General features: G+C 56.3%; 2 protein-coding genes across 8 annotated transcripts in view; both read left to right on the plus strand.

Annotated features, from left to right (window-relative positions):
* Positions 1-32: 32 nt before the first annotated feature.
* CNPPD1 (cyclin Pas1/PHO80 domain containing 1) lies at positions 33-6,323 on the plus strand. The gene is made up of 8 exons (XM_065750682.1): positions 33-221; positions 424-526; positions 3,248-3,329; positions 3,894-4,014; positions 4,107-4,235; positions 4,364-4,425; positions 4,639-4,756; positions 5,275-6,323. The coding sequence occupies exons 1-8, from the start codon at positions 153-155 to the stop codon at positions 5,905-5,907; spliced, it is 1,317 nt and encodes a 438-aa protein (XP_065606754.1). The 5' UTR covers positions 33-152; the 3' UTR covers positions 5,908-6,323.
* The window catches only part of LOC136057783 (non-homologous end-joining factor 1-like), a 38,130-nt gene continuing 31,304 nt past the window's right edge, over positions 6,324-13,149 (plus strand). For 2 of the 7 annotated variants that reach the window (XM_065750675.1, XM_065750677.1), the window contains exons 1-6: positions 6,324-7,897; positions 8,120-8,280; positions 8,764-8,858; positions 9,214-9,722; positions 9,869-9,992; positions 10,327-10,544. In XM_065750675.1, the coding sequence (XP_065606747.1) occupies positions 7,772-7,897; positions 8,120-8,280; positions 8,764-8,858; positions 9,214-9,722; positions 9,869-9,992; positions 10,327-10,544 (1,233 nt within the window). In that variant the 5' untranslated portion in view covers positions 6,324-7,771. Of the gene's footprint in view, positions 7,898-8,119; positions 8,281-8,763; positions 8,859-8,998; positions 9,993-10,326; positions 10,793-10,936; positions 11,043-11,119; positions 11,288-11,444; positions 11,541-11,644; positions 12,165-13,149 lie in introns of those variants that run through there. The other 5 variants (XM_065750678.1, XM_065750674.1, XM_065750676.1 and 2 more) reach the window with 5 other exon arrangements.

Raw genomic sequence — 13,149 nt, forward strand, 5'->3', positions numbered from 1 at the left:
CGGAAGCGGAAAAAGGCGGCGGGGCGGGGCGGGGTGGGGCGCGGTTCTTCCTCTCGGGGCCGCCTCCGAGCCTCGGCCTCGCGGTGCTTCTGAGGCCGTCCCGCAGCCTCTCCGCCGGCACGCCGTCCCCGCTCTCGGGGCAGCCGCTCGGCATGGACCTGAACGGGTTCCTGCTGGATGAGGAGGGCGCTTTCTCTCTTAGCGGCTTCCAGGAGTTCACGGTGAGGCCTACTGTGGCGCCCCGGCTCCGGTCTCTGCTATGCCCTGCGCTCCCGGGGTGTTCCCTGCCCTCTCCCGGCCCTTAGGAGCCCCCTCAGCTGCTCTCCTGGCGTCCTTAAGCTGCCTGGGGGCACGCCTCACTGACCGTTGGCGCGGCATTGTCGTGGTCGGGGCTTTTCTGAGCTTTTTCCTTTCTGCTCGCAGTTCCTACCCCGGCACCAGCAGCTGAGCGAGCGGGTGCGGAAGCGGCTCTATTATGGCTGGGACAAGGACTGCACCCTGGATAACCTCTCCAGCCCCGTGGCAGGTGAGTGACCAGCGCGCTCAGCCGGGAGTGCTGAGTCAGGACGGTTGGAAGCTACCCAGTGGCCGGCACCAGCACGGCTGCTTCCTCCAGCGCCAAATCCCTCCCTGCCTGGTCTCCTCTTTGTCCCCTGTACCGTGGGCAGGCTGCCAGGGCCTCACAGTTCTGTTTTATAGTGCTGTCCAGCCTGCTGTTGTGTTTTTGGCACCTTGATGTTGCGCAGAGTCCTTTGGGGTGCTTGTAAATTGCAGCGAGAGCTTTGTCCCTTCCCCTAATAGGCGGTATCTTGGTCAAGTTCTCGTGCTCACTAAACTTAGTTGTGAAGATGAGTACCCACTGTGTGTGTTTCCTGTTGGTTCAGCAGTGCCTGGGGGAGTAGAGGGCGAGGAGGAGGAGCTGTCAAGGGCTAGTAGGTTTGCTGATGTGCCTTCATAGCAGTGCTGTGTTGGTGTTTCTATTAACTGCACCCCTGCAGGAGGCATGGAGTGAGTGGGGAGGTGGGCTTGCGTTCCAAGATGTTGTGGTGGTTTTGAAGGAGGCGGTCTGAAATCCCATGGAGGCTGCATGTGAAGTTCTCCCAAGGAAGGAGTTGTTGGGTACATGATGCGGGAGTTAGGGTTAACGGGGCAGTCAGTGCCTGGCATGGGCAGCACAACAGGGGTGCCAGGCTCTGCTCTGGGTTTGTTTTTGTGCCCTGTGTGGAATGGATGGGGCTGCTCCACAAGACCCTGTTGGTGTTGTAAGTTCAAAGAGCATGCTTATGGAAGAAGGCCTTGTTAAGGATTATTAACTATAAAGACTGCCGTTCACCAAAGGAATGTCTCAGTTCCAGCTGCTAGGTGTGGGGAAGTGTCATTTCAGGCTTATCTGCTCTTGCAGCCGTTCTTCGCCAGCTGCTGTCAAGAAAACAGATTTTAGGGCTGTTGTATCTGTACTCTTGCTGTGTGGGGCAGCACTCTTGAAATGAGAAAGAGACAGTTATGGATAGAGTCCAGCAGAGCAGAATGAGCTAAAAAGGGTTTTCAGCATTAGAAATTCAGTTGTGGAAGACAGTATGGGCTGGGTGAGGGAAGAGAGGTAAAAATGTGAATTTGTTCCTTCTAGAAAAGAAAAGCTGTAACCGCTCTCGGTATGGCTGTGGGATGAGGGCAGAGATCAGCTACTCCTTGGGGCAGCACACGTTGTCATGGGTTGGACTTGTGGGTTGAAGAATTAGATTTCATGTTGGAACAAAGCCTGTGGGCCCTGGTGAGCTTTCCATCCCTTGGGGCCCTGCTGCTGCTGCTGGTCTGGTGATAAGGAGAGGCAGGGGTTTCAGGCCAATCTTTCACAAGGATGGCTCAGTAAGGTAGAGAGCGGCAGCGCTGAGCGGCTGCGAATGTCTGACATTGATGGTTGGAGCTGCGTCTGGTTGGCTGTGGATCCCAGCAGTAGCATGGGATCAACAACTTGAGAAGAGCACTTTTAGTCATGTGTTTCTGAGCTTGGTGATTGCTGCTAGGCAAATAATGCCTGTGGGACTGCAGCCCTTCTTGTAGTTGCTGGAGTGATGCAGAAAGGAGGGGTGTAGAGGGAAGAGATTGTGTGGTTGCTAGTGCTTCCCCCGGGGGCTGGGAATGCAAGGCTGTTGGAAGGAGCTCTGATCTCAAATCTCTCAGCTGAGAACTCAGCAGCAAAATGGAGCTGGAGTTGCCTGCAGTAAGCGCTTCTTGGCAAGCACTAGACTGCAGTGCCATTAGGGTGCTTTCAGTTGGTCCTATCATAGTGAGAGGCAAGATGGGAGCTGCTGATGCCGTCTGCCGGCAGCAGACTGGCCTTTACAGTGCTGGAGTGCTGAAGTGTGCCAGTAAGCAGGCTGAAACGGGCAGGGTGGAGGAGTCACAGTGAGGGGAGGTCATGCAGAGTTCCACACCAGCAAGCTGAGATGAGAAGCATGTGCAGTGATGCTGCTGCTCACCTGCCCTCTGTGGTCGCTGACAGGAGCTAGCTGTCCTGGCTGCTTGTGGGGAGCTGGCGCTGAGCTCCTGTCAGAGCCTGTTGGCTGCTGTGGGCTTCAGTTTTGATAATTGATACCTACAAAGTCAGGCAGGAAGTGAGATGTACTTGAACCATGCTCTCCTAACTGGAGTGAACTCTGATGCGGCTAGGACTTGGTGACCAGAGGCAGCTGGGTGTGCAGTGGCACCACAGTGCTGCTTCCGTGCCCTGTACACTCAAACAAACATTGTCCATTGTCATCCTGGGTGCACTAGAGCTGATATGAGGAAGAAGCTGTGTCAGCCCTGATCAGCTCTCAAGCAGGAGGGCATTGGTTGGAAGGGAGCAAGGAATGGGGAACACCTGGTGCCAAAATGGTGTTTATGAGGCCCCAAAAACCTCATAAAGCACAGTCAGAAGGGGTTGTATGCGGGCCTGTGGGGTGAGGCAGGGTGTTAGCCTCTCTGTGCAGCTGGCTGCAGGTAACTCCCCATGACGCAGACGTGTTAATCTGGATCTGGCACTGCTGCTGTGCGTTGGATATACACATGCTCTTCCGGCTTTGGTCTGGCTCTCTTCTGCATGCTTGTTTGCATACCTCATCCCTGACGTCTGAAAAGCCTGTCCTAATCTGAATGAAATGAGGGGCCGTGAGCAAATGCTGAGACTCATTGGTCTTGTGGGGGAAAAGGTGGGGATGGACTAAGCCATATAGGGCTCACCCTTTTTGTTATTTCTTTGTCCTAGATATTGCTGTGGAGCTGCTGCAGAAAGTGGCACCCAGCCCTATCCGCAGACTCCAGAAGAAATACGTGTCTCATGTGTCTCGGTAAGAAGCAAAACCTGTCCTTCATGTCCCACGTCAAAACTGGGAGCTCTGGTCTCACCTGTGACTCACTTCTGTCACTTGGGCCAGCACTGACTTTGTGATTAGACACTGATGAGTGTCAAAAAGGAACTGGGGACAAGTGGCAAGGGTGAGCAGGCACAATGTCAGGTTGGTCCTGCCCTGTGGGATGCAGAGATGCTTTTGTTACTGGGATTCTATACTGGTGTGGATCAACAGTTGAGCAGTGCTCATTGTGCAGCCAGGTCTGAACCCTGGCTCAAGCCCTTGTAGCATGCCTGGCTACAAGCAGGGGTGCTCCTTGGAGAGATGGCTGTGCCCAGAAATAGGAGCTAGGGCTTTCTTCTCTCCACTGTTTCTCCTATGCTTTCTCTTGCTGCAGCTCAACATAGTGGCACAGAGCAGGCAAGGCTGAATTGTGTCGCTGCCAAGTGCATAACTGTTTGCTGATCCCCTTGCACTTACTTAGATGGGGAGGGAGCAGTCAAGTTGTGCTACGATGACATGCATGTAACCTTTGGGATGGCTCCTGTATCATCCCCACAGAGAAGCTTGTATCTCACCCTGCTCCATGATGCTGGCACTAGTTTATATTGAGAGACTTCGGCACCGGAACCCTGAGTACCTCCAGCAGATCTCGTCTTCAGACCTCTTCTTGATCTCCATGGTAAGCAGTATGGGCTAGAGGGTTGCTGAGTTGGAGGAAGGCCTGGAGGAGTGCGGAGGGGACTGAGGTTCTGTCCTTTATGCTGTTTTTAGATGGTTGCAAGTAAGTACCTGTATGATGAGGGTGAAGAGGAAGAGGTATTCAACGACGAGTGGGGAGCAGCAGGGAAAGTGGATGTCCAGACCATGAACACACTGGAGATGAACTTCCTGAGTGCCATTGTAAGTGAAGCCTGGGTTTCTCCTTTTTCTTTCATGTTCCCCCATGAGGGAATAGAGAAGAATGTGTGCAGGTGCTGGTTGGCCTGGTCAGACTGGACTGTGCTGACCTGTCATTGCTGTCCCTGCAGGACTGGAGTCTTTACACAGACCCCCGGGAGCTGTTTGAAGTGCTGAGCTGGCTGGAAGGACGGTAAGTGTGTATGGGGTGCTTTTCATCCATCCTGCAGCCCTGTCTCCCCCACTGCTTGGAACTATTTCTGCTGCAGCAGAATAAGAGCTTGTGTGCCCATGGGACCTTGCTGTGCTCTGCAGCTCCCTTCTACTGCCATGGTGCCATGAGTGGGGTCTTCTGCAGAAGTGAGGAAGGCCTGTGCCACAGCCGCCCTTCTCTTTTTCCCTGCAGTGTGGCAGAGAAGCAGGGCATGTGGCGCGGCTGGTTCACCTACACGGATCTGTGTGTCCTCATGGAGCAGTCCATGTGGCAGCAAGCACTGGGACAGTTCTACCAGCAAGTGATGAAGGTATGGACATGGGGGAGCAGCTGCTTGCAAGAACATAGGGAACAGCAGACTGTGAGTATAGGGTAGGACTTTGGTGCTGTAACCGCTCTCGGTACTCTCTCGGTAACATCTACTCCCTGCTGAAAAGGGAAGCTCTCAGAAGCTAAGCTATATGGATTTGCAGCTGTCCTGCCTGAGACCCTGCAGCCTGGTGTTGAGTTAATCTGTGTGCTGTGTTGAACCACAGTTCCACAGGTGCATGGGAACAAGGGCATGCTGATGGCGTGGAGGGAGGTGGTTGCTAGCTGGGCATTTAAACAGGAACTGTTAGGTTTCAGCCAAGGCATTCAGACTCTGCTTTGCGTGGGCTGTCTGCTACTTGCTGTTAGGAGTGTGGCTGCCTGTTCCCTGGTCTCCAGCCCTGTGCTGGTAGAGCCCTTAGCCATCATGGCTCTTGGGTTGATGCGCTGGGGAGTTTGGGATGTGGTCAGCCACAGGAGTGTGCAACTGGTCTGAGCTAACCATCAGCTTCCCTGCAGCTGGCTTGCCTCCTGGGTGTGGTGTACCTGACTGGCTTTGCAGCTGTCTTCACCTCCATCGCCGTTGTGCACCGGGCTGTGTGCATGAGGAGCGCCAGCACTACAGCCCTCCGTCCTGCACTAATCCCTGTGGAGAGTGGCTGCCAGCTGGGTGCCCAGCCAGCCCTGGCTCCTGAGCAGCCCCAGCCCAAACTGCCTGATGTCTCCCCACCCAGCAGCACTCATTGCTTTGGGGAAAACGAGACGACCGAGGAACCACGTCGCGGGGCTGTCACAGCAACTGCGCTGTACCTGTGGGGCAGTGTGATGACAGCTCTGTCCTATGTAAAGGCACCTGACGTAGTCCTGTACAAGAGCCCTCCACAAGCCCCCCTTCGGAAAGTGCCCACCGCCTGTGAGAGATCGAACCGAACTGCCCCTGTTGCAGCCCCCAGCCAGCCTGGCCCCTTCGGACTTGCTGTGCTCCTGGCCCCTCCAGCACTCCACTGTCATGCCTGCTCGGCTGCTGCCAGGCCCGCGTGGGATGCCGCCTCCAACCGCAAGGACTGGTTAGACCCCCTGGGGCTGAGGCAGTGCTTCCTGCACACAGCCCTGGATCTTGGCAGAATCAAGAGCTTTATTTTTCCCAGCTAGGAGCAGAGGATGGCACCTTTCCCCTTCCCTCCTAGTGTGGCACAACTCACTTCCTTGCACTTTTGGGACCCCTGATCCCTGGGGCTGCACGGGGCTTATGACCCTGCATTACTTCCAAACCAGCATTTATGTCCCCTGCCCACCCAGGGCAGGGGTGTTCTTCTCTTTGGGTGCTGTAGAGCACTGGGGCTGCTGGGACAGGATAAGGCAGGGTTGGCTATCTGGAGATATAAGTGGAGTGTTGTTTGGTTGGGATGCTAGGCTAATGGGGAGTATTGTACCACTCCCAACAGCAGATGAGTGGCCTTTGGTGATGCTGGGCAGAGGTGGTATGTGGCATGTAGGATGCTGGGGCAGTGTTTGTGGGGGTTGGGGCAGTGACCCCAGTTGTGGTGCAGAGCCCATTTGTAGGAGAGGAGGTGGGAGAATTGGGGAGTGAGCAGCCTGACCTGGCTGGCATTAGCAGCTATTCCCAGTGGAATACCAGACCATTTCTCAGGAGGTACTAGGGTTGCACCAAGAGGGGACCCTTATGTGGCTATGCCCCAGGGAAAGGATGTACCCTTTTGGATTGGCAGGTGAAGTGATGAGTGTTTAGCTTCCTTATCCTGCCTGAGTTTGGCACTTGGGAAGTGAGGTATTCTTAGACCCCACTTCAGTCCCAGTTGCCTGCAGTTGTGAGCAGCGGTGCCTGACTGCTCCGTGGGGCGGGGAGATGGCACCTTGTCTTGCTGACCAGCTCTGCTCATTGTGCCCCTTATTTTTACTGTGGATTTTACACCTGTTTTTTCACTCTTTTTGTAGATGCAACTCTTCCAATAAAAGTAGTTCTTGCTGTGCACCTGCTTTTGCCTGATGAGCCACTCCTTGCCAACAGCAAGCATACCCATTGCAGCTGTGAGGATGTGTGTTATACCAGGCAGGGCTTGCTCTCTGGATCAAGTTGCAAGGCAGATTCTAGGTGCCAACAATGAGCTCAGGAGCATTAAGCCCTGTCCTGTAGGACTTGATAGGGACCAGGCTCTCTGGTGGTGGGGGACAGGAATGACCTTGGGGCTGGTGCCAGGGAAAGGCAGAGGCAGTGGCAGAGGAGGTTTCCCATACATGGGAAGTCAGTGAATGTGTAGCCTCCACTACTCTTTGCTCCCCGTAGACTGTCCAGTTAATAAGTGAGCCCTGAGCAGCAAGGGCTTTGAGCAGTCACTGTTGTGGTCACTGCCCTGTGACAAAACACGGGCATTCCCTGCCTGTGATGCCTTGGGAAGCTTCCCACCCACAGGGGCAGCTCTTATCCCTGCCATCCTTGTCCAAATTGCAGGATTCAGTACTAAGGTTCCTACCAGCATTGGGGATGTGGTAGTCCTGCATCAGAGACTTCCATGGCATGGACACACTGCCCATGGATGGGAGTGTCAGGACTTGGGGGTGCCTATGTGGGTATTAATGGACTCCATGGAGCTTGATGGCAAGGAAGGACTGGACCAGGAGATCCAGGCTGGAGCTGTAAGATGCTGTGGGTGGGGATGCTCCAGGCAGGTGCAGAAGGGTGTCTTGTGAGCTCTGGCACAGTCCCTGCTCTGTATTAATAGAAGGAGGGGTTGATGCAGCAGCCTGAATGAGACCTGGGCTATAGGCAGTTGGTACTGTGGCAATGTCCAGTTCCTAGCTGTGGGTAGTTGTCACCTGGCCCTTGTGGTGACATCCCGTAGTGACACTTGCATTCCTGGCCGTAAGGGCAGGTTACTCACCAACTCAGGTTAATGGCTAACCCTGGGGCAGCTCCTGCAGAAGGTGGAAGTTCAGCCCTGTAGGGTCTGTGTGGAGTCCTTGGGGGCTGAGACCCTGCCCTGCAAACTGGGTGGCAATGGGGGGAGGAAGCAGCATGAATGGGGGCCACCATCCAGTGACTGGTGCTGGGAGCCCTGCGCTCACATCCTGCTCCTGGATGAAGATGTGTTCCTGGATGCTGAGCTGCTGCTTAGCCCTGCAGGTGAGAAGGAACTACAGAGAAAAGGGGTGATGGGAGAGGACTGGAACCCTTGGATGAGGCAGGAAGAGGCTGCATCCTGCTACAGCAGGTGTCCTTATGGCTCTGGCCAGGGTGTGTTGGAAAGAGGGGACAGCAGGAGTGGTGCTGCAAGGTGCTGGGCACGGGGGCAGTGGCACTGGGTGCCACGGGATGTCATAACCATCTGCCCTTTCCCCCGTGCAGCATCTTGCTGTGCAGGCTTCATTGCTCTGCGTTTTCCATCTGTTACTGCTACCTGCCGTGTCTGAGGAGCAGCTCCACACCCCATCTGTCAGCGTGCTGCTGGCACGCAGCTTCTTTGCCTGCGGCATCTCTACACTGTTGCAGACCAGCCTGGGGAGTCGGTGAGCAAAGGGGGTGATGCTGGGCCAGGGCACGGCTCTGCACTCTCTGAGCCTGGGTTTGGATAGGTTTGGATGGAGGTGGGAAGGGGCACAAGGGCTGGGTTTTCCAAAATGACCCCTTGCCCTACATCGTGGCACAGACTGTCCCCTCCCTGCCACCACTGCATCCTCCTCGTGCATCTTCCTCCAGCACATTGCTGTGCTGTGCAGCTCCTGGCTGCCTTGCTGCAGCATCAGGCACAGCTGCTCCCCACCTGTGTGCTATGATTGCCAGCACTGATCTTGGGGCAGGGCGTGTGCTTTGGCAAAGCCTCTGGTCACACCCCCTAAGTGCTATCACTCGGGATGTGCTAAGGCACAGCTGACATATGGGGCTCTCACGTCTTCCCCTTTCTACCCCTCACTTCTCCATGTCCCAGAGTTTTGGGAGATCCCAAAGCCCCTCTTTTCTTCCTAACCTGCCCTTGCTGTCCCTCTCCCCAGGATGCCGCTGGTTCAAATCCTATCATTCGAGTATCTGGTCCCTGCCCTGGTGCTGAGCTCCCACCTTCACCTCGGATCCAGTGCGGATGGGAATGGTGAGCACAGCCCTGGAACCTCTCCCCATTATCCTGTGGGGTCCTAGGCCATGCCAGTGCATCTGGGTAGAGGTGAGGGATAATGAAGCATCCTGCTGGCTGGCTCCTCTGGTTGATGGTACGTAGCACCCTGAGCACGCTGCTCACCTCTGGTTACAAAGACAACGTGTCTGGGGTCGCAAATGCAGTTTGTGGCTTGTACCGTGCCCAGAAGCAGGGGTAGTGCTTGCTGGGATGTGCTTGCTGTGTCAGCACTCCCATGCTGTATGCCCTCAGACCTGATGTTCTGCAAGCTTCATCCCAGATGGGTTCTCAGTACCTCTGCATCTTGCATCCCTCTGAAATTCCCTTCCAGGCATGGCTGTGGCCACCGTGTGCCCTGAACCACACTGTACCGTCACAGAGAGCAGGGCTGCCTTGTTTCGAGAGGTGGGTGCTCCTCCTGTGCTCCTGTTGCTATCTGTGCCCCACAGCCCCTGTCGCATCTCTGCCACAACTCTCCAGGGGATTGCTGTGAGTAGGTGGGGCACAAGGAGGTGTGCAGAGGTAGTGGGAATGCTGGTGCATGTGGCATTCCCTGGGCTTGGGGCGAGCAGAGCAGGGCTGGAGCACGGAACAGGTGATCATTTGGAGGTGTCTGGGGGGGATTGGGATGCTGTGTTTTCCATTCTTTCCCCCACAGGTCTCTGGGGCCGTGCTGGTCTCTGGGCTCATCCAGTTGGTGCTGGGAGCAGTGGGTGTGTGCGGCTGGGTGGTGCAGCGTTGTGGGCCCATGGTCCTGGCCCCCAGCATCTCTATCATCGGGCTGTCTGCCTACAAGGAGGCTGCTTTCTTCTGCTCTGCCAACTGGGGGGTAGCACTGCTGTACGTCAGCCTGGGAGCCGAGCTGGTGTGCAGCCCTGTGTGCTTCCCTGCCATAGAGACAGGAAAGAGGCATCCCCACGGTGCAAGGCACACATTTGGGGCCCTGTATCCTTGATGCTGCGTGGTGACCTGTGCCTCTTTCCCAGGCTCATGCTCCTCACCATCACCTTCTCCCAGCACCTGGGGTCCTGCCGTCTGCCCTTCTGTGCCTGGCCCTGTGCCCCAGGAGTCTCTGTGGAGCCGTCCGTCCCCACCTTACGCACTCTCTCGGTACCACTGCTCGCACCCTGTTCCGTATGCTGCCTGTGGGCTCCTTTGGGATCCTGGTGGGGTTAAGGGGAATTTGGTGGCCCTGGGGTGAAGCTGGCTGACAGGGGCAGAAGTAGCAGGTGAGTCCTGGGGCAGCACTGAGGTCCCATGGGAGTATGGGGGACCTGTGCAAGAGGGTGCTGGGGCAGTGGAGCTAGGGATGCTCCCTCTGGGGTGAGGGGATATGTGGCACAGCTCCTATACAGAAATGATGGGACGGTGGCACAATAAGGAGAGTGATGGCCAAGGAGAGCAGGGCAGGAGGTCCTCTCCTCAGGTTTGTGTTACCTTGCAGGTTCTCCTCCCCTTTGCTGTTGTCTGCACGGTCTGCTCTATCCTCAGCCACCTCCACCTCTCCTGGGACTTGCCAGACCTGGCAACAGCACAGCTTTCCTGGGTCAACAGCACCCATCACGCACCGTGGCTCCAGATGCCCTATGCAGGTGGGGTTGCAGGGCAGGGTGCAGCCATCACCCCTTGGCAACATCACCTGTCCCCTCTCCTCTACTGCAGGTGAGTGGCCGCTACTCACCCCCTTGGCGCTGGCAGTGGGTATCGCTATGGCCTTCGGCTGCAGCATTAACTCAGTGGGCTGCTACGTGCTCTGCGGGAGGCTGCTGCGAGCCCCCCAGCCACCCCCCCACACCTGCAACCGAGGGCTATGCATCGAGGGGCTGGGCAGCCTGCTGGCAGGGCTGCTGGGTTCTGCAGGGGGCACGGCCGCCAGCATCGCCAATGCCTGTGCCAGTGGCCTTACACAGGTACAGCTACAGAGGGATTGGCAAGGGTGGGAGCATGGAGGATGTGGGGAGCCTACTGCTATGGTACTGGGAACAGGAGGCTGAATGGCAGGTCTGTATAGCAGGGTGATGCTCCTCATGTTCCCACTTCCTCCTTGATGCTAGGATGGCTCTCGCCTCTCGGTGCAACTCAACGCATTGGCGTGTGTGATGCTGGGCATGTCCCCAAGGCTGGTGGGGCTCTTCGCTCACATCCCTCTGGCAGTTCATGGTAGGTGTCTTCTCCTCCCTCTGTGCTGCAGAGCAGTGATGTGTGCCCACGTCCTGTGTGACTCCTGCCCCATGCAGGTGGTGTGCTCTGCGTCACCTATGCTGTGGCTGTGGGCACGGGGATCTCGTACTTCCAATATGCAGACATTGACTCTGGAAGAAACATCTTCATTGTTGGCTTCACCATGTTCATGGCACTGCTGGTGCCACGGTGGCTCAGCGTGGCTCCGGCTCGCCTGGTCACAGGTAGGGGGGATGCTTCATGGGGATAGCAAAACCTCAGCCCCGTGGCATGGCAGCCACCTGTCCCCACTGTCACGGGAAGCTGGTCTTAGAGCAGCTCCTGCCCCTTCCCTGCTGCTGGCATGAGACATCTCAGATAATTCTGGTCCTATCCCTGCAGGCTGGGTTCCCCTGGACCTCCTCTTCCTCTCCCTCCTCATGATGCCTGTCTTTTTAACTGGCTTCTTGTCCTTCTTTTTGGAGAACACAGTCTCAGGTGAGGGGATGCTCTGGGTGCTGCAGTATGGCCTCATGAGCCACTGCTCCATGGACCTGGCTGTGGAGTGCAGGGGGTTAGTGCTCCCATCACACTGTTTGCAGGCACTTTGGAGGAGAGAGGGCTGCTCGCTGAGCAGGTACAGCAGAAACCTGAGACCAGCACTGGTCAGTCCCGGAGAGAGAGAGGCAAAGCCAGCCCCGTGTATGGGCTCCCAACCAGGCTGAGGAGGCTGCTGCCCTCTTCCTGCAAAACCTTCCCCTGCTGCTTCCTCTGCCCGGGGAGCGAGGATGAAAAGGAGGAGGAGGAAGAGGAGGATGGTGGCCGTGTAGCTGAGGAGGGAATGGCTGCTGCAGCGGAAGGGACGCACCTGCTCCTGAAGCCTGGCACAGAGGAGACAGAGGAGGATGGGCGGCCGAGCCAAGCAGAGATGTTCGCATGGCGTACAGGGGCCTGAGCAGGTGGGGACACCTTGTGGGGAACCTAAGCTGTCCCTCCAAGGCAGCTCACAAGGTTCTCCTGGTTTCTGAAACCTTCATGGGCACAATGGGAACTGTACTTTCACATTCATTGTGGACCTCGTTTCCCTGCTTTGGAAGGGAGTTATAAAAACCTTCAACCTTGTTTGTCTTTGGGCTTTCCTTTCCAGCCATGACTTGTCTGGGAGATGCCAGTCTAGGACTGTGCCTGCAAAGGGTACAATTTTATTGCCCCGCTGCAACTGAAAAGATGGGTGCCCCTAAACCTTCTCTTCACCCCTTGGATGCTATCATCTACTGCCTGGTGAGGTGGAGTTTGATGCTTTAGGCAGCCTGAAGGGGCTATGGGTACCTGCTCTTCCTCACTCACTGGCACTGTATAAGGGCAGGAAATGATGTCTGGGAGTGAGATATTTCCCCTTGTATGGCAGCGCCAGAGTGGTGGGTTTCACATGCTGGATAAGTGTTACTGCTCATCTCCCATGGCAGCAAAAAGTTTCAGGGATGGGGACTAAACTAGCTGCAGTGAAGTCTGCACCAGTTGTGCTTCAGTTGCGGCATTCACAGCAGATCAGAGTCCAGGAGCAAGGCTCTCACTCCCAGTGCTACCTCCACCAGTTTGAACTGGCCTGTGACAGCCCAGCTGGGGAGAGATCCCTGCAGCTCTGGTGTACAGAGTACAAGGACAGAAGGTCTTGGGCTTGGAGGACAAGGGAGCCAGACAGCTGCTATGTTAGTCCTAGGCTGGAGTCCAGTGCCAGGTTGTGGTCTCCCCACCCTGGTCCCAAGGCACACTGCGGTACCCCGGAGCACCCAAAGCTGACTGCAAGGAGAGAAGAGAGTGTGGGTGCAGCTTCCCAAGGGCCAGTAAACCCCATTTTGCTGTCTCATGTGTGCACCTAGAGGATGCAGAAAGCAGGGACTCACTCAGCCAGCACCCTGCATCCCAGCTGGGTCCCTTCCTGCAGCTCTTTTAGCCATGAAAACCTTCTGGATCTGCTCCTCCTGTGCACCTTACCCTGAACCTAGCTGCTGGGTGGGGAGGTCGTGGGAACTCCCAGTCTTGCTGTGCCTCGGAGCACCCCAGAAGAGCAGCGTCGCAATTGAGTGCCTTGGGCCGTGCCCCCATG

The sequence above is a fragment of the Cyrtonyx montezumae genome, unplaced genomic scaffold (genome assembly GCF_038088225.1).
Source record: "Cyrtonyx montezumae isolate F1298 unplaced genomic scaffold, pur_monq_1.0 scaffold_7, whole genome shotgun sequence".
Taxonomy (NCBI): Eukaryota; Metazoa; Chordata; class Aves; order Galliformes; family Odontophoridae; genus Cyrtonyx; species Cyrtonyx montezumae.